Consider the following 26826-nt stretch of genomic DNA (forward strand, 5'->3'; position numbering starts at 1 on the left):
AAGTGATGGACAAAGGTTCTGCAAGCTCTCCAGAAAGTTCTTTGAGCACCCTTGGGCGTGTACCATCAGCCCAGGAGATTTTAACTCAAATCTGGGAGTCTGGGTCTGAGAATACTAATTTGCCACAGTCAACCAGTCAACCTTTCTATTGTCCTAATGATTGTTGCTACTGGCTTCTCTTTATCATCTGAGATAGTATCCTCATGCAGCAACATTTGAGGAGCAACAGTCAACAATCGATAGGCTTGTGATGTGAATTGTCTCTGTTCATAATACTCTGTTCATGATTAATTATGAACTTCTGTGAGGTGACATCTTGCATTTGCACCTGCACAGTTGACGTTCATCAGACCAGGCAGCTGAGACTGGAAGTTGCTCTTGGCGCATGCTCAAAACTGGATGACCTTAATCTTTTATTCCATCTCAATGAGAAACTGTTCCTCCTTCCCCAAAGCTGAAATTGACTCAAGGTTGTTTAAATGGCATGGTAATTTACAGAGGAGCTGCTGGGCTTGATGGGCAATCCAGCAGTTTAATCATTATTACTGAAGTTCCGTGCAGTTGCTTAGGCAACTCTGCGGGTAACCCATTCCTGCACAAGAATTCCCAAATGGCCTTGTGACAGCATCCAAGCAACAGAGTATTACTTGCTGATTTAGAGGTCACTGCAGAAAGAGATCTCTTCCTTGCCCTGATCATTCTAAGAGGAAGCTCATAATGAACAGCCCAAATATGATCCAGATGAGGTTCAAGGGCAACTCACTAATGAACAGAACCTTTCAGTAGTCGTCAACGACTGCTGTTTTTCCTTGGCTGTACTAGCTGGGCTGTATTTAACCATGATTTAACCAGGGAGGAAAATAAAAAACATTCTGCCTCCCACGTTCTGTCCATGGTTGGCCTTGGTGAGCCAGGTAGTGCCTACCAGTCCAAAAATACGATTGCGAAATAAAGACTTTCCAAGGAAGCAATAGAGTCTGTCCCCTCTGAGGAATTTGTTAATTCTATGCTAGGAAAGAAAAGAGTTCTTAATAAGCTTCCCTGCCAGGGTCCAATTTATTTTGAAGACAGGCAATGTCAGAAGTTACCAAGTAAATTCCCTAGGCCACAAAGCTCTAACATTTCCACATTAAAAACAAGCAATTAATTCTCTTGGACTAATTGCTTCATGACTGTCAGCAGCGCATTGGGTAAGTGATTTATTTTAAAAAATGTCATCTATTTCCAATTTGAAACAGGGAAACCCATTTCTATATACTCAACAGGATACACCCTTTCACTGACGGCTTATGTCAGATGAAATAACAGAGTGCCTTAATTGTGGTCTAGATCCTTATACACACAGCTGTCAAAAGGTATCCTACTATTAGCTTGATAAGGGACAGTCAGCCCTGTAAGAGCTACAGACAAGTAAATCAGTTTGGCCTTTACGCATCTGAGCAAAAACAAGAGAATGAACTCCAGCATCTCAAGTCGCCAGGCTTGTAACTTTGTGCCAACTTGGATATGCATAGGCAGCTGGGATATTAGAGTCCTGCTGAATCAAGACTAAGACACAGTTTTGCAGTTTTGCACCAGCATACAACATGTTAACACTGCACATGCATGCCCTCCAGAAACCAGGTATGTAGAGTACTTAAGAAACTTAGAGAAACCAGATCCAAACAGAACCATCTCCATAACATCTATTTGCCATGCCTTGCCAAATAATGTTTCAAAATTTCATTTCAATGTATATATACATTTCCCTGCAAGCCACAAAGCACAATGTCATTATTAAATGTGACAGATGGATACATTTTTATTATCAGAATAGCAAAAAAAGCCCGTTGTACCTAAAAATACAACAGGTGCTAGGCCGCCGCCCCCCCCGCCCCAAGCAGGCCAGCCGAGGCATGGAGAGGCCACGGTGGGCCTCTTTGGGGCAGGGGGGAAAGCATTTGTGGGGACTCCACTCCTCTCTCTCCCCTGTCCTGAAAAGGCCCACTGAGGCCTCTCCAGGCTTTGGCAGGCTTGCCCAGAACAGGGGGAGGGAGCCATGGTGGGGAATTTCCTCCCATACCAAAAAGACCCACCAAGGTCTCTCCAGGCTTGGGTGAGCCTTTTGGGGCAGGGGGAGCAATGGCAGTGATGCTGTTCCTCCTCCCCCTGCCCTGGGCAGGCCTGTCAAGGCCTGGTAAGGCTGCAGCTGGAGCTTCTTGGGGAGGTGGGAGTACTGGCAGGGACTGGTTCACCTCCCCCCCCCCCCGGAAAGTCACTGAGGCTGCAGTTTGGGCTCTTCAGGGTGGGGCAAGCACTGGCGGGGGAGGTCAGTGGCAGGGCATCCTTCCTGATTGGTTATTCCTTGGATGGACAGCCAATCAGGGATGGGACAGCTGGGACAGCCTACCTGATTGGTGGTTAGGTGATGACACCCAATTCCTCCCAGCACCTTCTTACCATTTTATTTATATGTTAAGACAGTGTCTCATCTGCAAACGTTAAAATATAGAGAATGTAAAGAAATTAAAAAACTCAAAGCTGACGTAGCGTTTTCCCATAGCGTTTTCAAGGCAAGAGACATTCAGAGGTGATTTGCCATTTCCTGCCTCTTTGCAGTGACCCTGGGCTTCCGTGTTGGTCCCCCATTCAAACGCTGGTGAGGGCTAATAATACTTAGCTTCTGAGATCTGATGAGATCAGGCTAGAACTCAGCAAAAATTCTGTAATGCGAAGACTTCTTTTTTGGTTCATTTGGCATTCCCTCAGTGATCCCCTCCTTCCAATGTTTTGATGTATCTAAATGGTTTAAAACTCTTTTAAAATTGCTTTAATGATGGATATTTGGGAGTGCGGGTTGATGATGTAAATCATATCTGGTATGATTTAAATTGTTAGTCATGTTAGCAGCTCTTGTAAAGGCAGAAAAGTGGGATATAAATTATGGAAAGGAAGGGGCAGTGTTAAATTCACATACAACTTTGGTTTATAGTCTTTTTAGGAGGATCGGCATGTGTTCAAGGTCATCTTCCTTTCAGTTAACCATGGGTATATAAGATCTTAAATTAGGAGCATGCATAAGTGATGCTTGGCTGCCAGAGTTCATTTGGGGAAAACAAAAATAAATCTAGGTAGGCAGCCACCCACTCACAAAAACCTTGACAGCAGGGCCTTAACCCCCCCCTCCATTTTACTCATGTTATCCATACTGCAAGACCCTTTCCCAGATGATCCACTGCCAAATCTTTGTATCTGGTTTGTTTTTTTAGTCATAAGATGTCACCGTTATTGATTGATTAATTTAATTAGAACTACAGTTTGCAATTTTGAGATATTTTCAACTTAATTGAAATCACCTGAGATAGAAGTAGGTAGGAGCTACCATAACATTCCCCACTACGTAGAGCTCTACTAACTGCAAAATAACCAGACAGCACTGCTTACCTAGACACTTTGGTCGTATTCTGTATTATACCACACTTGGAAGCAGAAAATGACCATTCATCCCTATCAAAGAATCCCATGTATCTGCTGTTTACTTTGGAATAACTTTCTCATGAATGAATCGGCAAAACCATGATAAAATTAAACCGTCAGTCATTTTATCGGGTGGATCAATGATGGCATTTCAGTGTAATATATTATGCCACCTGTTTTCTAAAAATAATCTTTTGATAAAATTCAGTGCCTCTCTTTTTAAAAAATCTCAATGTAGTGTTCTTATCAGGTGAAATAGCCTGCTTCGACTGGAGCTTGTCTGTGCAGGACATTACTCCTGCCAAGTGGATTGTAGTACATATTGGAGAGAATAAATCATTGTGTCGTTCCCAAGCAAACACAAATTCATCTACTCACACAGACGATGCTACACAATAGAGGCTAAAGCTGCTTCTTCGCTATATACAAAACAAGTACAGCAGGGAAAGACATTGTTTCTTTTCAGATTTTCATTGTATGCTTTAAATGGATGGCAAAAAGTGGAGGATTCCCTTTAAAATTCCCTCCTTGCATACACGCTGTATTATTCTAGACAAGCTTACTTGAATGTGAGTGCCACTCAGGACCAGTCCAAGGGTTTTTGGCATGCTAGGTGGCTTCTCCCTCCCCTGCACTGCAGGAAGGGAGGCTGATGCCCGCATTCCTCCTTCCCTTTACCACAGGGAAAGGACCTACTAAATGTACTCCTCATATCTGCATCAGGGAGATGTGAGGCAGGAGGCTTCCATAAGCCCTCCCCCCCCCCCGCCTCGGTGCCACAGGGAAATGGGAGGGGGGAGGGAGGGAGGAGGGAGAGGGCCTGCCTGCCCCTCCCTGATGCAGGAAGGAAAGGAAGGAAGAGGCTTGAAGATTTGTTGTAAGAGCTGAATAAAAGAAACATGAATGTGCAATGTGAGGGTGTAAGGGTTTAAAGGACAATCTCTGAGTTTAATTAGGAATGCTGTCACTAGGAATAGATGAGGAATAATCTTCTAACAAGGCATCAGTTTTTGCAAATTAATTTTTTTTTTGCAAGTTACACATTCTCAGTCTGATACATTCAGGCTTTTAATTGCGGTTGAGTGACTATTGGTCTGCTCTTCTTCAAACTAAAAAGTATTCTTGGCAAAAATATATATGACATATTGCTAGAACCAGGTTACAAAGAATATCTTGCAAGATAGTCAATTAATATCTGGGAAAAGTCTATGAGAGTTATTCTGATGTTGGCATAAGAAATTAAGAATTAACATTGTCATAAAAATGGGTTAATATTGCAATAGACAAAATACGCTGGCTAGTATCAGTAAGATGAACCAAGAAAGTTCTTATACATTCTGGTGATGCTCCCAAGCTAAAGGATCCCTTGTTCATATCTAGAGGAGCTACTCTGTTGTACGACAACAGTGGCACATGTGATTATCACTAGTAGGAAAGTGGCATTTTCAGTGCCCCATTGTCCAATACTGTTTCGGTTTGGGCAGACTGAAAAAAGGTTAGAAAAAGCTCATAGGTGGGATACTTATAAATTGAACCATGAAGAAAATTCATCACACATTTTGCCCTGTTTGCGAGTCACCGACTGGTCATAATTATTTTTGAACAATTCTGCGTTCACAAAGAGGAATTTTGTGTGAAAAGACATATTGAGAATTTGAGGATTTTCTAAAACTCAGGGCAATCCTGAGTAGGTATATAAAGTTACTCAGATTTAGAAGTATCCCAAGCTTCTTCAGGATTGCCCAGAATAAATGTAATTATTTCAATTTGTCAGTATTTATTTTTAGGAATGTTGCAAGAAACAGAGAGATGTTCAGTTAAGACTCTACGCTAGCCTTTCTCATTTTTTTTTTTACTGACCCCTGAAACATTCTTCAGGCTTCGAGAAACCCCAGGAACGGCAAGACTGTGCAGAATATGGTTGGAAAGCATAGCTGCATATACACCCACCTGGGGCCTCTTCCCTTCCCACCCCTTCCAGGCCCATCATTGGTCATGTCACCCAAATGTTCCCACCCAGAGCCATCAAGCAGCACCAGGGTTTCATGAAATTGCCCTGGTTGAGAGTCTGCTCTAAGCCTAGACTGGTAGTACCATCAAGTTGCAGCCTTTGTAGGATTTTCAAGGCAAGAGACATTCAGAAGGGGTTTACCACTGCCTGCCTCTTTGACACAACCCTGGATTTCATTGGAAATCTCCCCTCCAAATATGAACTAGGGCTGACCCTGCTTTGTTTCCAAAATCTGTTGAGATGGAGCTGGTCTGTACCAGGCATGGACTACAGAAGCAAATATATTTCCTAGTCCCACCAGCGAAATTACCTTGCAAAATTATGCCTATGCAACTGCTGGAAGGGGATTCAGTGGCTAGTTAGGAATATAAGAATTCCACTGGTTCAGACCAGTGGTCCATCTAGTCCAGCATCTTGTCTCACAAGGCAACCAGCCAGCTACTGTGGAGGAATCAGGCCTTCCTCTTACTTTGCCTCCTGGTACTGGAGGTTCCCTTTAGTTATCATGGTTAGTAGTCACTGATAGTCTCAGTTATGCTTAAAACCAGATCTTCTGAGCCCAAATTCCACACTTCTGCCCATGGACTCTGCATCAGTAGACAATGAAAGCCCATGGAGTAGGCTGAATTTCAAACAGAAGAGGGCAACCTTGCTGTGCTGAATGTACACTACTTAGTAGATTCATACTGTTCCTGTCTCTCTTGATGGAGCACCTGGACCCCAAACCTAATGAAAAAAATTACTTCCATTTCAGTATTTTTCAATCTGGAATGGGTGAAAAATAGTCCTAAGGGAGGAGGCATTTTTTCATCATCTTGCTACACCAAACTTCTCTGATATTAGAAAAGGCCGACAAAAGGACAGCTTTTGCCCTTTCGTTAGCTGATTCATATTCTTACTACATTTAAAACACTACTCCCCCCCATGAAGGTGTAAATGTCTGTTTTAATGTAATACAAAAGAAAGTCAATATTCGTAATGTTGTCATGTTATTTAACCTTTCACAAAATTTCACATGTGCAAGTTAACTTAGCTATTTCAAGATCTTTTCAAATTATCTTGTAAACAAGGACTTTAGAAACACATCCTTTTTTGTTTTCTTCCCATTTTATCAGTGAAAATAAATCAATAATTGAAAGCAATTAATATTTAACGAGGCTAAAAACTTTTCAAAATGATGCCCCTGTGGCTGGGTCTGGAGTCATACCTGTCTTGGCCAGGCTTGGGACAGCTTCCTGGTGTCACAGCTGCTTATGCCAGTGAAGTAAGAAGGGGAGAGAAAGAGGGATGGGAGGAATAGTGACAAGAAAGTGTGGGGGGAGGGAAATAGAAACGCAGTAGACTAACAGAGAAGGAGAGGAGAAGATTCATGGAGAAGGCGGGGAAGGGGAAGGGAAAGGGAAAGGGGAGTAGTTTGACTGACAAGGGGAGGAGGAGAAATAGGGAATCAATAGACCAAGAAGAGGACAAGAAAGTTGATGGAGAAGGGGTGGGCAAAAGAGAAGGTGGTAGGTTAACAGAGAAGGAATCTGGAGATCGTCAGAGAAGCGGAGAGAGAAAAAGAGTTGGGAAGATTCACAGAAGGGAGGAGGTGTGAAAGAGGGAAGGAACGAAAGGGGGGGAAAGGCTGGACCCTCCCCACAAGTTTTTGCAGTCCCCACTGGTGTCCTTCCAATCATCAGTAGCAACACAACAGCATTGAATGCGTTTATGAGAGCAGCCACAGGAAACACATGAATGCCTTTTGAATGTAATGACTTTTTTGCTCAGCATTTTGTTTTGGCTCTTGTCTTGAAACGTTCATATGGCTTTTTAAGAATGGCTGCTGCTCCTGCTGCAGCAAGTAAACTCAGCCAGGCCGTTTCAATTTTTTTGTAAAGCCCTTTTCCTGTTTCTCTGGTCACCCACACAGCAAAAAGGAAGTCGAACTGTTTGCTGACATGTCTCTTATGGTTTGGGCCTAAGCCTTCCTGCAGGAGCCTGTTGCCAAACATTGGGCTTGCCCAGACAATACACGGTGGGCGGTGACTTCACTGGAATCTGAGCACTTAGACCCGGAGAACTCAATGGTGGGGAGACTACAGACAAGTCATATACGTGATGATTAAGAAAGTATAACTTTTAAAGCAAGAACAGATGTGCTTATTTTGAGGCGGTTAGAAGTAGGAGCAAGCAGCACGCCAGCTTCTAAAACTATGGCTTAGCCAATCATGCAAACATTAAGCAAATGTAGCCTTTTTTCATGGCATTTACTAGTCAGAGAGTTCCAAAGTAAATGTAGATGACAGTTTTTAATCCCGAAACCTCAGACTCTCTTTTCCCTTTATGAACTGCATATAGCTGTGGTTTTTTTCCGGAGAACAAAACTTATTTGAGAAAGAGTCCCAGAGCATAGGCATAAGAGGTTACTTGATCTGTTCTCTCTTGAGCAATTGGAAGAGAAACAAAAGATCACTGACGAAAGTATTAATGGAGTGGGTGTTTATTAGTGTCATATAACTACACTGCTTCAATCTGCAGAAACGGGAAAGATCATTCAATGCATCCTAGATGTTCACATTCTATTATCAAAAACAAGAGTGCCCCATCAGGAATGTGTATTATGTGGTGTGCAGGCCAAAGATCATGAATGTTAATGCCAAAATTCTGCTGGTCCTGGGCCTCATGAATAAGGTGATGCAAATGTATTTCCTGTAAAGTAATAAAGAGATCACTCATATTAATCAGTCCTCAGGGCTGTTTCCAGGTTGAGGGGGGCAGATCTTGGCAACATGCCTATCTGTGGCTTCCTCCCAGAAAGCACCGATGTGTTGAACAGGCACCCTACAGAGTAAGCAGTGACATGACTGCTCCTAGACCGTTTATGCACTGGAAGTTTCATGCCGGGCTGCAGGCTGGAGTTTTAGTCGTGGCATGTTGCCCCAACTCTTCCTGCACCCACATGGACGCGCATTTGGCCTGGTACACCTCATCCGCCCCTGATTTGTGCTCCTGCATGAGAGCTGGGGCAGTGAAGTTCCCAGTGCATAAACGGTCCTAGGGGCTATTGTTCTTCTGCCCTTCACTGCCTGGGTGAACGAAGAAATGGAAAGAGTGCTTGTCAACTTTTCTCAGAATTTTTTTTTAAATACAGGGAAGGTTATATCTATATATAGATTGGCTGAGTAGTGATGAGCTTCCTTAATTATTGTAATATATTTACAACAGAATCATTAACCCTGATGTTATAAGGTTCTAAGAACCACCTCCTTAGACCACAGGAATTCGATAGCCTAGGTTAAGATTCATGTCCACCAAATGATACCAAGATGTTTATCTTTCTGTCTAAGTAAATAGGAGGTGTGTGTCATCTTGATTTTATTTCTTCTGGGGATTATTGTTGTAATGTTAAGGTATTTTAAATGGTTGATGTTATTATGGTCAGATGTTTTATTGTATATATATGTTGCGAACCGCCATAAGTCAGCAGTGCTAGGAGCAGTGCTATATAAATTCAATTATTAAATAAATAAATACATACATACATACATACATACATAACTGTTCCAACAGAGAGCTCTCACTAACTTAGGATGAATGATTCCTCACTACAAAGTCTAGTGATTATTTATTTCTTACCCGCCACTCTCAAAATCGTCTTACAGCGGGATATAACAACAACAACAACAACAACAACAACAACAACAACAACAACAACAACAACATTAAAAACGCACACAAACCTGCAGGTATGAAACTGTTTGCATGGATGAACATATGAAATTTTCTTTTCCTGATCAGACCTTCAGTTTACCCAGATCTCTCCCAGCACTTGCTACCTGAAGTTCTTTGACTGGAGATGCCATGAATGAACCTGGGACATTCTACATGCAAGGCATATACTCTGCCACTGAAGCATGGTCTTTTTGCTTCATCAGACATGAGAAGCAGAATTTCCATTATCACCTGTCCCAAGACCAATAGCTTGGATCTAGAAGTGTCATTCCTTTTAGAGAAGTCTTCTAAATCATGGAAGGAATCTGCCAACTGTGGAAGAAATGTTCTGTGAATGGAAACAGTAATGAATGCAAGAGTATTCCATGACAGGAAAGGAGCCTTCAGATCCAGCATGACAGTAGCAAATCAGCAAGCAGTACTGAGATAACAAATAAAATACATGTGTGTCTGCAGCACTCCTTGGAATGTTAGTTTATCTTCAATTCATTTGTTTCTTTTCAAAGAAAATGTCTATTCACTGAACCCCCTGGTTTAACCCAGCTTTAGTTGATAAGTCAAATAACTTTTAAAAAGTCTATAATTAACAAAAGGATATGGTTACAGCAATGCCAATATACAACTACAATGTCTTTAAGCATAAATCTTAACTAGAGTGCCTTGCAGTCAAAAGACGATTTAAAATTGCAGTAATATGTTACCTTAATGACCTAGCACTTAAAGACTTTTAATGGAAAGATCATAAATAGTCATTACACTATATGGCTCTTTCCCCCCTTCTGGGATAATTAGAATCCATTTAATGTTGCCCGACTCCTGCAACCCTAGCCACACCATGTGTCAAAAGCAGGGAGATACAGCAGTTCTGGAGGAAGGGGGTCATACTAGAAATACCTGCATGACAAATACTTTTTTAGTAAAACATCTTGCTACATTATCTAAAATATTATTATTTTTTCAAACAGTCACAACCCGTGTTGGGCCAGTAAGATCCAGGAAATCAGCTGACTGGTAATCCATGATCTTGAACAGCTGAAAAGAACATGCAGCACATGGAATTACCAGTTGCCTTTAAAACAAATGTTGCCTTTAAAACAAACATTTGCAGGCCCGGACTAAGAAAAAGAACCATGGAAGTTCATGTGAACCCACCAGGACGTAAGAAGAAGCTAATTGTTTTCACTTATAGATTTCCCCAAAAGGTAAAACCAGGATTTCAACCGGAGTCTATGTTTTGCTGCATTGCTGTTCCACTGAAATGCAATTCCATATTAAAGAATCCAAAATACTAGAAACAAAGAGATTACAATAACCTGAGTATTCTATCTTTACACACTTTGTGACTATTGCTACCAGATTATAAAGCAGAAGTTAGGAGCTGGGTGGGTGGTTTTTCTTTCTTTTCTTTCTTTTTGATGCCTCATGAAATAAGAGCAAGCTAACTGCAAAGCAAAACTTGTGTCGGAACATAACTTATTTCCTTTTACATATTTTTTTTTCATTCGTAAGCAGAATGCCTAACACAGAAATCCAACCTGTGAACTGCCACATACACTTTCCCCATTATGGCATAAATTCAATGAACACACATACATGTGGGTAAGGGGATCCAATAGGAGGAAAGGCTGTGCAGGAACATTGCATAATTAAGGCTTCTCTGTCAGAGATCCAAACAGGCAAGTGATTAGCACTCTGGCAAACATAAAGGACAGTGCTTCAGAATGTTCAGTGCTTTAGAGAAAAATCCTGCAAATATGTCTGTTAAGAATTAAAATTCAAGGAGCTGAACCAGTCTGTCAAGACTGTAATGTGGCAGGAAAAGTTCAAGAAGTTCTGCTTCATTTGTGAGATTTTGCATGGATTTGGCAATGCCTCAGCCACCTAGCAACAGCCTAAAGAGTTTAATTCCCAGATAGCTGAGCTCCTGCTGGTTGAGTGGGAAGAATGGCAAAGGAGGATCAGAGAAGAACAAGGAAGCCTGGAGCTCTGGAACCAGCAGGGAGCCTAATGGGGGCAGACAGAGTGGTCAGAGGTTGGCATGCTGGGTCACAAGCACAGAGCAGAACAGAATACATTTCCCTCATGGTATAACTCCTCACGTTCTTCCTCCCAGCAGCTCATTCTAAATATCAAGCTGTACTCTGTACCAAAGTAAGCACCCATGTGAATTCAGAACAAGTTACAGAAAGCAATGGCGATCTGTATTTTGCTTATTTTGCATACATTTGGTCAACCCAAACACTCAGTCCTGAACCTAAATTATTTTATTTTATTTATTTTTTTGCATTTAGGGTTTCACATGAAAAAAATGTATCATGATTGGGTATCAAATATCTAAAGAAGCACTTAAACACTCAAGGTTTTGCAAGTTCCTGTCCCCCAACTGACAAGCACAAAAAGATTTTGTCCCCTAGAGAGAGGATGTACAAGAAAAGCATATGTTAGGCTGAACTGTAGAGCAGACATCTTTAGCCCCAAATACAAATCTTTTCTTCCTTGCAAATTATACATATCAGTACTAAAACATTTCCCTGCTATGCTCCCTAGAATTTTAATCCGCCCGTCTAAAGTCTCCTGTAATTACTAAGAAATTATATGCATATATCTCCTTTACAAGAGACCAGCCCTTCTCCAATAGCATCGGTCTTCTTCAACAAAGTCACTTTCAAGGAAAATAAATATTTCCTTGAACATTAGCTAACCTTTACAATGAAGTCTAAAAGCAGGCTCTGTGCCTTCAGATGATCTCAGGCTCACTGTGCCAAAACTTAATTATGAGAAACAACGGAAGGCAGAATGGTAAGAGTCTTCTCAAGATCTAATGGGCCACTTCAGATGCTAGGATAATCTTTGTACTCTTCTAGGCATGCCAACCTCCAGGTGGCACCTGGAGACCACCTATTATTACAATTGAGCTCCAGGTGATCAAGATCTGAAAAAAATAGATGCTTTGGAGGATCAACTCTATGGCATTATACCCAGCTGAGGTCCCACCCCATCCTCAAACCCAGCTGAGGTCCCGTCCCATCCTCAAACCCTGCCTTGCCTAGGCTCCATGCCCCCTAAACCTCCAGGTATTTCCCAGCCCAGAGCTGGCAACCCTACTCACTCTACAGCTTGTAATCATTGGCCTACTTTCAGTAGCTGCAAACTGCCTTGTATATGAGAACATACCCTTGCCTTACTGGGCGCCATTGGAAATTGCAGTAATCTCAAGTAAGAATGCAGAGTATGTAGCCAGCTCATGGGATGCAGTTCTTCCTTTATTGTTTTCCAGGGGTTTTGAATTACTCTAATTTCTCCTGTTCTCCAATGTCCTCTTTTTCCTTACAGAATGGGCTTGCAACACTTTTGCATCAAGGATTCAATTATTTGGATCAGTTGCTAAAAATAACTCTGGCTCTGATACCTCATAATCCGACAGGACTGATAAAATACAAGCTAGGAGTGCCTAAAGAAATATTTAGAAAGTGCTGCTATGGTTACTCTCTGAGTAGGAGTTAATGTCTTTCTCTGCTTCAAAAGCCTGTAAGATTCATATCGCTTTCATCAGTTGCTGGGATTGACTTTGAAACTAGTTTAGGGAAATAAAAGTTTTGTGCTTCTTTCAAAAGAGGAAATGATCCAACAACCAACCCATGCTGGAAACTGGTAGCTATCTGGGTCATAGCTCTGCACCTGGAGTGACTCATGTGTTAAATTTGTTCATGACCTATCCTCCCTCCTGCTCCCCCCACAAAAGGCCTCCCCGAAGAGAAAAAAGGTCATTTGAGATATCTTCAAAGAAATAGCATTCCAGCTTCTAGAACACCATTACAGACACAGCAACCTGTTCCCTCCTGAAGCTGCCAAAATTCATGATCATGACATTTTGACACCAAAAGGAAGGTAGTTCAGTTAAGAAAATGGAACAAGTATTTTGAAGGGATTATTACACAACATACCTTACAATATTATATCTGAAGAAACTAGAATCTGAAGCTGCTTCAGCCCTTCAAGGAACCTACTTTTCTATTATTAAACAGTGCCTCTTAAGAATTGGATCTGCTAGAAATAAATGAATGATTGAATGAATGAATGAATGAATGAATATATTCAGAGGAATGAATGAACGAATGAATGAACAAACAAACAAATGAATGAGACGGGCCAGTTCAAATCTACAAAGCTCTTATGGCAGCAGCATTAATGAAAAGGACCACATTTGAACATCTTTATTGACTTTTTCTCTGCCAATTAAGTTTCCGTTAAAAATCCATTCAAACATGCTGATTTGAGTAAATATATTCACAGCTTAAAATTTACTCAAGAAAAGTAGCCTACTATTCTGTTATATGTAGGTTTGAGAAAGGATTGCTGCTTTGTTCAAGTTTAATCAGTCTTTGAATTCATTCAGTGTACTTTATGTACATTTTTTAAAAACTGTGACTAATTGGAATGAAAGCCAAAAAAAGAATTTCACAGGCAATTGCTGCTTGATATTTAATGCATTTCAGTGTATTATAAAATGAATCACGTGTTGTCATTTCACATCAGGAGTGTCTCATCCCATTTCATAAAAGTTACAGTGCATATCTACTACTGAGTGCAGTTTTCTTTTAGTACTCTGGAATCACTTTTGGAATTAAATCCTAATAAGTGAGTTCCTGCCAAATGCCACACAATAAGTACTACAAATACATAGGAACATCTTGTATAATTGTCTTAGAGCATTGTGTATAATATAATTTCAGTATACCATTTTGTTAGAGGCACTGTCACCCTACGGTTAAGCATAGCTGGAATATATTCATAGTCTATTATTTATGGGCTCTAATTGGTTTATGTTATATTTACACACCTTCTGTACCTTGTACTTTACTTACTCAGTTTGAAGGGCTTCCTTTTCTTTTGGGGAGGTTATTGTAGACACTGACATAAATCAGTACATGGTTTGTAATAGGATTACTGGCAGATGTTCATTTCTATCATTTTACTTTCTGCAAATAATTACATTAGTCCCATAAAATTACATTAGTCCCATAAAATCTTAACCTATATATCTTAAATTTTCCTTTTCTCTTTTAAAATGGCTGTATTTACTTCCATACTGAGCTGCATTTGGCTCTAAAGCCAAAGAAGTTGCAGATCCCTGCTGGCTTGTAAGAAGGTGACTCTTGGTATATCCTCAGCTCAGACATTGAGGTCTTAAAATAGCTGATGGAAACTTTCCAGAAGGCAGCAAAGATGTTGCCAGACTAGCATTCTTAATTTCCAGAAACTCACTCCATTAAGCATCCTAAGAGCTGCATTTGGGAGTGCTCATGTAAAGCATGTTTCAGATATCTCATGCATAATGTGTTGGTTCACATTACATTGGAACTCTAGCCTTCCAGGAAAGGTGATGTTGTGGAAGGAGGAGTTACAGCGTAGGCAACTCCAAGACTTCTAAAGTTACCTAGGCGGTAGGGTAGGAGACTATGCTGGAGCAGCTCTCATACCATGACCATATCATTACGGGGGACTAAGAAAGTATTTGTTCATTACACTAGCATATAACCTGTTTCTTCCCCTGAATTAACATGATTGCCCCAGAAATGCCAAACATCAGCAGTAGAATTATGTTTGTATCATCAGTCCATGAACTTACTGAAGGCCACACTATGGCAAGAGTGAAGTTTCCCTTGTCCATACCTAGCACATTGTACTTAACAGCACAGTGGTCTACATTCATTTGCAAAGGACTTGCCTAATCTCATACCACATAGAGGTTTTGTAGGATGCAGTGAGCTACTTCAGCCATTCAACAGCTGCATTTAGACATCACAGACTGATTAAACTCCAGTGTCCAAACGCAAGTTGCCAATCAAATATGATTTGTTACTGGGTGCTAAATAGGGAGAAACTGGCTCATTTAGCCCTTAAAAGTTCATATTAGTTCATGGTTCACAAGCCTGAACCATGTTCACAAACACTACAAACTATGAATTCTCATTCCTACTACCAAACTGTGATCTGTTATACCTGTCTGATAAATTAACCACAGCTTGTACATTGCTATGTCACATCTTAATACCACAACTGTATTCACAACCAAATTGTCCTTTTGCCATTCCTGCTAAAGTAATGCTTAGGCAGATTTTGTGGCCCATAGAAACGTCAGATGTCTCCATAATTTTAAGGGCTGAACAGAACAAACACTATATGCAAAACATTACATGAATGCTGTCTTTTTCCTGCTTTCCTATTCCTTGACAATCTAATATCATATTAAAGATTCTCCAACTCAGGGGAAAGAGGGAAGAAAGCATAAACGGTGACCTCAACATTCTAAAACCACCAGCTCAATAAAATTAAATTGTTCATATGATTACTAAAGCAAATACAGAAAAAATGAGCATAGCAAAGCCAGTTCAGTTGAAGCACATTCTAAAGTATAATGTTTTTCAACACTTGGAGAGCTATAGTGAGAAAAAAAAGATCTCCTATAAAAGTCCTTTAAAATTAATCTGAAATAATCACACAGAGTTAAATATACCACAAAAACAATGGCTTATCTTACTTTTACAATATTGTTGCTTTTCTAAATTCCTCATTTCAATAGCATTAAAACATAATATTGAGTACACACAGTTTGCTTTTATCTGGAAACTTATACTTTTTAATATATATTTGTGCACTATGAGACATCTTTGCCTAAAGCATTTGCTGGCAGGGGCTCATGGGAATTGTAGTCCATGAACATCTGGAGGACCACAGGTTGACTATCCCTGATTTAAAGCATGATTTATGATGAAAAGGACAAAAATAGGTCAATTAAATTTATTTATTTATTGAATTTATATACCGCCATTCCCCATGAGCTCACGGCGGTTTACAGAATAAATAGATTACAATAAAATCCCATCGTTCCCTCAATAAAACTATTAAAACCAATTAATATCAATATCAAGGTGGCAGACTATCTATAATTTCCTGTTTTTTTCCAAAGATATTTCCTAAACAAAAGCGCATGCTAGTACTCACACAAATATTGAAAGGGTTGATTTTAAATCAGTGGTTCTCAACCTAGGGGACGGGACCCCTTTTGGGGTTGAATGACCCTTTCACAGGGTCATGGCAGGGTAAGCAGCTTGGCTGGGGGGCGACATCTACACAACAGCCTTGTGGGGTAGATCAAGATAGAGCGATTGTCTTTCTGGAGCAATGGGAAAGAGTGAGATCGGCATGGTGAGACAAGAGGCAGAACTGAACGGAGAAACCTTAAAATATATATATATATATATACAATAATGAACAATGGATCTTCATGCTGTTGATCAGATTTCTGTGAAAGAACACTTGCATAATTTTATGGTTGGGGGTCACCACAATGGCCCATTATGCACGGAGTGGGAAGTCTGCATTCGGGGTGGAATGGTGGCAGCTAAAATCACCAATTATGCACGCTGCAGGCGGCAACCGGGTGCAGAGTCAACGTATGCCGCCGAAAAAGCCACATTAGCGAGATGTGGAAGAAAGTGGAGCTTCCTGGGACCAGGGTGCAACCAGAAGCGGATCCGGAGTATCTCCGTGCATAATCGGATACTCTGGGTTTTGCCGCCGTTGTGTTCCATCCCGTGCATAATCGGTTTGCTTCGCTTCTTCCTCCTCCTCGTTCTCCATGCCACCATTTCAGCGGCCGTGCATAATAGGCCAATATGAGGAACTGTATTAAAAGGTCACAGCATTAGAAAGGTTGAGAACCACTGTTTTAGATTAAAATAGTATTATTCAGTCGGTGCGATCAGTCAGAACACTTGCTCATGTGCTCCCCATGCGTTCACACTGTAGCTGTCTGAAGAGGCATGTTATAATTACAAAAGCACACCAGGAGGGGTTGATTAGTACTTACTACGTACCAGTGTGGTGGTGGTGGAATGGGCTGTCAAGTTGCAGCTGATTTAAGGCAATCCGGTAGAGTTTTAAAGGCAAGATAAGTTCAGAGGTGGTTTGCCATTGCCTGCCTCTGCATATCAGTCCACCCTGGACTTCCTTGGTGGTGTCCCATTCAGATATAACCAGGGCCAGTCCTGGTTAGCTTCTAAGACTTCATGACATTGGCCTAGCCTGGTCAGGATACCTATGTGTAGAATACTGACTTTATTGCTAAATGCAAGCCATTTCTAAGAAGAATTTGGTGACTCAAGAGAATTACATGGAAATAGGCTCTTGGACCCTACGTTGCCATTCCAGCAGACAGCAGTCGTGGTGCATTTAGAACTGCATTTACATTGGTGGAGGAGGGGATGGCTTTGCTACCAGTTCCCTCATCAAAATGTAGAGCCTCAGTTTGTCTCTCACGCTATTTCTGTGGGGGTAAAATTAATCACTGAAGTGCTCTTTTTGGGCACACAGGAGGCTGTAGTGGCAATGGAGGAGCAGGAAACTTGCCTTCCTCTAAATTGAGTCTAGTTTTTCTGCTGAGGAACCAAGTCTGGGACAAAAAAAGAAGCAAAGCAAAAATGGTGAATTTTTAGTTCAATTTTTCCCAATTATCAGATTGCCTCAGTCTTAGAGGCAATGTGCAATACTAGCAGGGCATTTAAAGTGAGGTGTCCCTTGATTTGCACACACCATGGAAAGAGGAGCCCCTGAGGAAATTTAACTTCTTGAAGCTCTTTATACCTTCTCAATCTGGTCATATGCAGCTTAGGAAGAAAATCATTTGATGGTAATGACAAGAAGATGCAGCACAGGATCCAAAGTGAAGGAGCCTAGCTGAGTACTGGGCAGTCTGTGGGTGGGGAGATGAGGAGTTTGCCTGCCTATCCTTGCTGGTGGCTTGAAAATAGATTCATGGGTTCAATTTGCACAAGGGAGATTTTGCACTCAAAGCAGAAAGAGTGAAAAATTTGAAATCATCATTGTTTTTCAAAACTGGCTAGTTAATTCTCTTCCAAAGGAAAACATCAGAGACTGAAGTTTGGATTTGTGAGGAACCATCTCTGTGGGGATGGGATTGTCTTGGCATTCCCCAATACCTTTCAAAAATAGACGCACTGTTCAAGAAGACAGCAGCAACTCTTACCTGCAGAGGGGAACAGTTTCTTTGTTGCATATGCCTCCATTTTTGCAATATGACTCTGGACAAACTAGAGGGGGGGGAGTAAAAAAATATGTATATAACTCTATTCAGGGCATGGTGTAAATATGCATGTGTGCACATCATTAAGATGACCCAAGAAAGTCACAAGATTTACCATTTTTACAATAAATATGTATCTGTATGATTTTGTACGCACCGTTTCAAAAATCTACATTTATGCCTTCACGCTTCTCCTGTATTTTTAGAATTAATAATCTAATAGTGAAGTTCAGATATCTTTGGATATTTAAACTCCAGTGAAAGGAGCTGTGAGTAGGTAAGACAGATCTTTCTACAAACCTGAAAAGGGCTCCAAATTGGGAGAAAAATGTGAAATCTACCACAAATACACAAGGCAGTAAATAAATAAATAAATAAATAAATAAATAAATAAATAAATAAATAAATAAATAAATAAATAAATAAATAAATAAATAAATAAATAAATAAATAAATAAATAAAAAAGAGCAAATGTGGTTTTAAAAATGGAGATTCCCTCAGTGGCTGTTGCTAAGCAACCATAGTATTCTAAGCTTGGCTATTAGTAAAAGGCAGGGGGAGAGGCAGGTCTCTGTCCAGGCCTATTTTGGCCTTCCTCGAGGAAAGGGTTCTCAGCTCAGGGTTGAGAAATTCCTAAAGATTTTGTTAGGAGTCTGAGGAGGGCAGGGTCTGGGGAGGGAAGAGTCCTCAGCTGGATATAACGCCACAACACCCACCCTCCAAACTAGTCATTTTCTCCAGGGGGACAGATCTCCGTAGTCTACAGTTCAGTTGTAATTCTGCAGGATCTCCATTTGTCAACTGAAGGTTGATAAGGCCTGGCAGCACCTTCTGTGTGACTTAATACCACATGACTTACACAACTCAACTAGATTTTGTTCCTTTCCACAGCATTTCTTTACATTATTCCCTAGGGCTGGCAGATATCAAACCCATGGCTCCCCCCATAGCTTTGAATGTGATACCAAGGTAGGACACTGGCCTGGGGAAATGTCTCATCTTTCTTTTGTTATTGTGCTTATGTCCCTTCTCCTTCTCTTTTTTTGTGGTATAGCAAGAGCATGCTACCACAAGGAAAATATGATGGGAGAGGCCACTTCTTTTCCTCTTGATTTAAAGACACACGGGACTTCCGCACCACAATCCGGCAACCCCATTAATCAAGGCAAGTTGTTCCGGTGTCTTCAAAATGCTCTTTTTTTTCTGCAGGGCTACAGATCTACTTAAATGAAATTACACTTGGTACAGCCGACCATCTGACTCCTGACTGAACACTCGCAGAGACAAACAACAACCCCAACCCTTATCAGAGCAAGCCCTGCCTATTTTATACATTTTCTCCAGGAGAAATAAATATGCTAGCTTTTATGGTGAATGAGATTTTGATTTAAAACTAGTAGGATACCTGAACAGCTAGATTCATCAAGGAAGAAATCAATGCAGTCTACAATACCATCACAGCGCTGGGAAACTGGAATACAGCTGTTAGTTGATGGACACAACAAAGACCCATTGAAGCAATCTTTAATGGCTGAGTGAGAAAGAGAGAGAGAGAAAGAGAAGATGATTAGTAAAAAGGTTCCTGTTACAAAGTATATTTATTTATTTATTTATTTATTTGCAACTCTCCAGGGAAACGTGCCTAAGGCAGCTTGCAGAATAAATCATAATCATAATGGAAACATAAAACAAAAGTTGTTAATTATAACTGAGTATTCAACCATGTTCCCATACTCTCCCATATTCTAGGATCAGTTTGGGATTCTGCTCATCTTCACAGGCTATTTCAAAGTGGTGCATTTAATCCATGAATTTCTACCCCAACTAGGGTCTGAAGATGTATGAATGTTGATCACTCCTCTGCTTGAACATGTTCTTTAATTTTTAAAAATTAGAAAAAGTGTCTGAGACTTTCTGTGGCCACTTGTTGATGCCCACGGAGGGCTGGCTGGGGGCGGACATGTCCGCCCCAGAAGCCTGTTAGCCGGCTGCACTGATGGCATGCAGTGCACAGGGTGTCAGGGTGATCTGGGACTCAGACCACCTATAAAAGGTGCCATGTGTGTGGGCACAGAGAGCAGCTTCCCTCCCACCCAAAGTATGTTAATGTGAATACAGCCTTGTTCTGTCTTTTGAGTGATTTCATGGCCAATAATTTGTCACAGCTGTGGGTTTGCCTGGGATGAAGCCTATTGTCAGGGAGTCCCATGAAGGATCGGATTCCCTGGGTTTTGGTAGCCAGGAGATAGCCAAATGAGATGGGCATCCATTGGCTCCCCCACATTGGCTCCCCCACATTGGCTCCCCCACATAGGTCGCTTCCTGTAGGGCAGATTTCAGAAGGCAAGGGGATCTGCTCTCCTGGGAATGGTGCGGATCCCCAGAGTGCTGCTGGACTTTGCAAGTTTTTGATGCAGTCTGCTGATTGGTAGGTTGGGCTCCCTCTTCCATGCTGTGCCAACCCTCCCGTGGGGAGGTAATAAATTTGTGGCCATATTTATATTCAACATTGTTGTGTCACGTCTTATTCCAGCCTAAATGCCCTCCTGCAAGTCAATATTTGCTAGAAGAAGAAGACGAAGAGTTGGTTCTTATATGCCGCTTTTCCCTACCCGAAGGAGGCTCAAAGCGGCTTACAGTCGCCTTCCCTTTCCTCTCCCCACAACAGAAACCCTGTGAGGTGGGTGAGGCTGAGAAAGCCCTGATATTACTGCTTGGTCAGAACAGCTTTATCAGTGCCATGGCGAGCCCAAGGTCACCCAGCTGGCTGCATGTGGGAGAGTGCAGAATCGAACCCGGCTCGCCAGATTAGAAGTCTGCACTCCTAACCAGTACACCAAACTGTGGTAGGGAGTGGTGACAAAGTGATTCAGGGGCCCTAGTCTTGATTTTCGCCCAGGGGCCCAGAATCACCACTTGCTGTTAACAATTCACCTCTAGATGATTTGTTAACTGTGTAAGCAGGTTTCATTGAAGAGTGAGGGCTGGTGAAGCTTCTGTTTGTGGCTGTTTCAGACCAGATCACTAGGGATATTTCACTATGGGATATTGTGCATCCAGAATATCCTCAGGATTTGTGAATATCTTGGTGATCAAGTAATGTGTGAAAGCTCCCCTCAGGCATCCGGGTTGTGATTGGTTGTGTTATTATTTAACCAATCTTTTAAAAATGTTACAGAAACATGCCCCACTGTGGCCTTAGCTTATGGTCGAACAGTACATTTTGTCAATACGTCTTCATTGCAGAGATCATGTCTTAATTACGCTTAGTAATCAGCACATCCATAGTATGCTAATTAGTAAGTTATAAAGGATAGCTTGCATTTCATATCAAAGCTACAACCTGGAGACGTCTTGTCTTTCATATAGAATTACAGCCCAAGAAGTGGATGAAAATTTGAAGGTAAATAAAAAAAATATTACAAAAATACAAAGCTTAGTAATTATGTTTCAGTAATTTGATAATTTGATAATGGCAACAAATGAATATTTATCGCTGCATCGGTAATACAGTCTAAAACGTTCTGTTCTGTGTTGTTCATGCCTGCAACCAGGAGAATATCAAGGGAGCATTCTTTTTTCAAACCTGCATACTATCCCTCTGTAGCATTCAGTTCTAATCGCTCAGATAATCTAACCTAAAGGAACTCTGAAGGGATCTTGGGGAAATTTCATAAGCTTTCAACTGCTTCGTGATGGGATCACTGATCTATAGGATGTGACTTGAATGCATGTACCTAATCTTCCAGAAAGTAACAATACCCTGGCTTTACTAGATCTGCTTTAGCTAATGAAACATTCTGTAGTGTTGCCTGAGGCCATTATTTACAACATTACCCTTCAAGAAACAATCGACAAGATATTTCCCTATTGCTATAAAACAGATTGCGTAATGGAGTAATTTCACATTTAAAATAATGTGTCTGAGTTTGGGATTATGATAAAGGAAAAGATACGGACAATCTCATGCACAGTTTTAAATATCAGTGAGCCATTTGACATATATGGCTAAATTGATGGTGGAAAGTGCTGCAAAGTCACAGGTAATTTATGGTGACCCTGTGGGGTTTCTAAGGCTAGCGACATTCTGAGGAGTTTTGCCTCTGCATCACAACCCCTGTATTCCTTGGAGTTCAATACTAGTTAGTCCTTAGTTTTCAAGAGTTGGCAAGACTGGGCTAGTTTGAGGTCAGGGCACTGCTAAATTAATAACAGCCACATTCTAAACATGGTTGCATTAAAAAAAAACTCCCCAGCACAAATCATGAGGCATGCCCACTGTATCAACAATGTATTGTCTTGATAGTATATCTCTAACACAATGACATAGCAAGCAAATACTCTAGTGTGACTATCTGGCATCAGAATATGATCGCAGAGAACTTTCAAGTGCGATTAATTTCATAGAGCCAAGAAACATGAAATCATCAATACATTCAATGTTCTCATATCCCAACTGAAATCAGTGGTACTGAAACATGCAGATTCACTGGCTTTGCTCCAGAGTCCATGGAAATGCAAGGTGAATCCCTGCATGAAAGTATGCTCATAGATTTATCAAGTCTAACAATCAGTTGTATTTACTACAGTGAAATTATTTATGTTTAGAAAATCAATGCATCTAAATTCCACAATAAGTGTATTGAATGACATTGAGACCGATTCTGCATGGGGAATAAGCCCCACCTTGCCATTTGTCCGGCAGCGGGGCAAATCCCCATATCATTGTGATGCCAGTGCCAGTTCAGTGCCGCCCAACAGCTGGCCCGAATCAGATCCCACTCTTCCTGCAGCAAAGGAATGCAGATTTTTGTCATGTTCTTTTTCCTGCTGTGGGTGCTATCAGTGGTCATGCCAGGCTAGGCCTGTCTACAGAGTCCCAGAAAGGACAAGAAATGTCCCATTTGGCTTTGTGGCATTTAAAAAATTTCCACAGAGGAAATGCAATCCAACTTTCATGGAAATAACCCCCCCCCCATGCCGCAAAGCATGGCGGAACCTTCCCGCCCCGGCTGTCATGAGCATGAGCAACCAACCTGTCATGAGCAACCAATGGCAGCCTGGCATGGCCACTACCATGCCAAATTGGTATAAAAAGCACATCTGAGCCCGGGGCTTCAATGGGTTTCATATTCATTATTATTAAAAATTATTTTCCCATCTAAATATTGCAGACAAGGTTTTGGTATGTGGAATGAAAACAAAAATATTAAAATAAATTGACAATATAGTCCATTAACACTCTCAAAATGTGCATATATCATTACCCTTCCATTATAGACCAGTCTAGCCTGATCTCGTCAGATCTTAGAAATTAAGTGGGGTCAGCCCTGGTTATAACTGGATGGGAGACCACCGAGAAATACCTGGGTCATGATAAACGACCTCGGAAGCCTCTTGCCTTGAAAGCCTCTTGCTTTACGCTCAGCGGGGGAGAATCTCCTGATCATTCCTGGCCCTAGAGAAGCGTGCCGGGCCTCGACTAGGGCCAGGGCCTTTTCGGTCCTGGCCCCTACCTGGTGGAATGAGCTCCCAGGTGAGCTGCGGGCCCTGCAGGACTTACCAGCTTTCTGCAGGGCCTGCAAGACGGAGCTCTTCCACCAGGTTTTTGGTTGAGGCCGGGGTCAGCGAATAAGTGCCAGCATTCCCCCCCCCTCCCCGGACCTAATAAGTTAGATCTCCTCCCCACCCTCCCTGCCGCTATGATAGCAGGGGATAGGAATAATGAGAGCTTCCGCCATGTTGGGATTGTTTTTAAAGTCTTTTAATGGGCATCTTAATGGGGATAAGACTATTGTGACTCACCACGAACCTATGTGGAATGGCGGGAAATAAATCTAATTAATAATAATAATAATAATAATAATAATAATAATAATAATAATAATAATAATAATAATAAAACCCTTTGAGTGGCCACCATCAGATGGCTACAAATGGACAGCATAACCACAGCATGTTATTTTAAAAATTATTTTTCCCACCTAAATGGTGCAACCTAGGTTTTTGGCATGTGGAATGAAAACAAACGGGTATTGAAATTAATTGACTATATAGTCCATTAACAAACTCAAAATGTGCATATAACATCCTTTCATTTTCAAGATGTATTTTAAAAAATATCAGCATTGAATTTACAGTGGAAAATTAATGAATATGAACTTTATAGCTGAGTAATGTTGAGATTATTCTGACCACGTGTTGTGATTAGTTGTCACCCTACAATGTCACAGCTCAGGGTTTATAACAAATCCTCCACACAAAGTGCATTGAGGTAAATGAAATTGCTTGAGTGAACTGAGTGTTAGCTGCATACTATAGAATTTAATAAATTAATCACTTAGACTTTGATTTGTACAAGTAATACGTGTTTCAGCAGGATTAGTTCAATTACCTCAATTTTATGACAACCAGTTGAGTTTTATTTAAAACTTTCATTGGTTTGATTAATAGGAACTGATAATGTTCATTAAATCCAAGGCCATACTTTTGAGACAAATTTATCATTCAGTGGGGAAAATGATGTGAAGCCTCCTTAAGTTTAAAGGTGCATGGTATAAGCCTTAAAAACATTATTTCTATATGTTCAGTTATTGCCTACTGGCAAAGAAGAAACTGAAACAATTTTTGTCAGCAAAAGAGAGGAGTAAGCATTTTGGGTGACCTCTTATCCATCTGTGGAACCGCTCTGTAAAACTAAGAACTACTTCATCTAATAATTAATAACATCTTTAAAATATTCTGTACTAGGATCTGCACATTTATTATAAACATTTATATTTTGAATATTAATCTGATTATTAATATTATCATTAGATTTATTTCCTGCCACTTCCGAAGCCAGCTCATGGCAGGTTACAATGTCCGATAAAACCTCAATTAAAAGACATAAAATCACAGAAATTAGAAATTAGAGAATTTTATGCAAGTTTAGAAGGTAAAACTTCCACTGTATTCTTGAATATTGTGCAAATGCTTCTATATATAAATTTTAGAAATAGAGTCCAGTGGTAGAAGCATAACGTGGTAATAATAGCCTAAAGTAACACATCCAAGTACCTTTTATTCTCTGCATGAATCCCTTAGTGGAGGCTTTTAACTATAATTTCTGGAATTTGGTGATTGTTTTAATGTTTTTACTTTTCCTTTAAAGTTGCATTTACTGATTTGCAGTTAATGAATATTGTATGTGGTCCAGGGTCGTTGATAGCTAAAACGGACTTTTATGAGAGAGACAATTAACATTGCATATTAATGTTTCATGATGCTGATATTAAATATATGTATGATCATGAATGCTAATGAGGTTTTTCACAGGTGCAACTATGGGGGGGATGTCAGGCCTTAAAATAATCATCCTTTCATTATTCGTCTACAGTTCAAGGTTTATAGGGATACAGCTCAAATGCTTTTGATTGCAAAAATGAGAAATAATTTCTCACTAGAAGTAGCTAAGCTGTATGTCACACGTTATGTACAATCATTCATTTTTAAAATCTGATTTTAATATACTCTTTAAAACAACAAACAAGTAAGATTCCTTTTTCTCTGCTAGAATTCAGAGACAGAATCCATGAGACAGCAAAGCATAGCATTTGTAAAAGCATCCAATAATTTTCTGCTTCGGCAGGTTGGAGCAGGAAATAAAATCCACCATATTAATAGCTGTAATGCAACATTAACACATATATCTGACTATCAAGCAGTTCATTCTGTATGGCCGGAAACTGCCTGGGTACACAAATCTTTAAATCGCACATGGTAAGAATTTTGTGGTTGCAGTAGTGGCGGTGATGAGGGGGTTAGGAAGATGTGAGTGATAGATTTTCTGATTGCTTCACTTTTCACTCTGGAGTTACATTTTATCTCTACAGACCATATTTTTCTCAACACATCTTATTCCCTAGGAAAAGTCCCCCCCCCCCACCTTTAATGCAGTTTGGGAGGCAAAGCTCTCAAAATAATTTGAGTAGCTTGTGGCTTGTGGTACGGACAGGAGAATCATCATAAGGAAAACAATGATCGTTAATGTAATTATATGATGCTGCTTTTTTGAACCACAGGGCGTGTGAATTTGGGAGAATGTCTTCAAAACACCAGCATTTTGGCACTGTTTTGAAATAGATGTATTTCATTTCTTAATTGTTCAGTTGTCCAGACAGCACAAAGTGCTGAGACTGGGGAAATCAGGAGCTCCTGGGAGAGCTGGGGTCCCTGACAGATTTCATGCAGGGGCCGTAAGATGGAGCTCTTCTGCCAGGTCTTCAGTTGAGGCCAGGACAGTTAAGATCTGCCCCCCCAGTTAACGAGTTAATTGGGGTCATCACATTGCTCCCTATTAACCCCTATTAATGCCTTCTGTTCAATGGGGGTTGGAGGGTATTTCATTCTGCTGCCAGGTTGTGTTGGGATTTTTATGTTTTATGGGGGGGTATTCTGGGGTTTATATTTTTGTCACCCTCCACGAGTCAGTTTCAGAGCTCTTCCACCAAGCATTTGATTGAGGCTGGGCCAGGAAGATCTGGTCCCCCCTGTATA

General features: G+C 40.8%; 1 protein-coding gene across 1 annotated transcript in view; it reads right to left on the reverse strand.

Moving 5' to 3' along the window:
- The window catches only part of MALRD1 (MAM and LDL receptor class A domain containing 1), a 245776-nt gene that overhangs the window by 20800 nt on the left and 198150 nt on the right, over positions 1–26826 (reverse strand). Inside the window, exons 33-34 of the mRNA XM_077304219.1 lie at positions 19694–19819; positions 18231–18294 (exon numbers count right to left, since the gene is read on the reverse strand). Coding sequence (XP_077160334.1) covers positions 18231–18294; positions 19694–19819 — 190 coding nt within the window. The remainder of the gene's footprint in view (positions 1–18230; positions 18295–19693; positions 19820–26826) is intronic.

The sequence above is a fragment of the Paroedura picta genome, chromosome 11, assembly GCF_049243985.1.
Source record: "Paroedura picta isolate Pp20150507F chromosome 11, Ppicta_v3.0, whole genome shotgun sequence".
Classification (NCBI taxonomy): Eukaryota; Metazoa; Chordata; class Lepidosauria; order Squamata; family Gekkonidae; genus Paroedura; species Paroedura picta.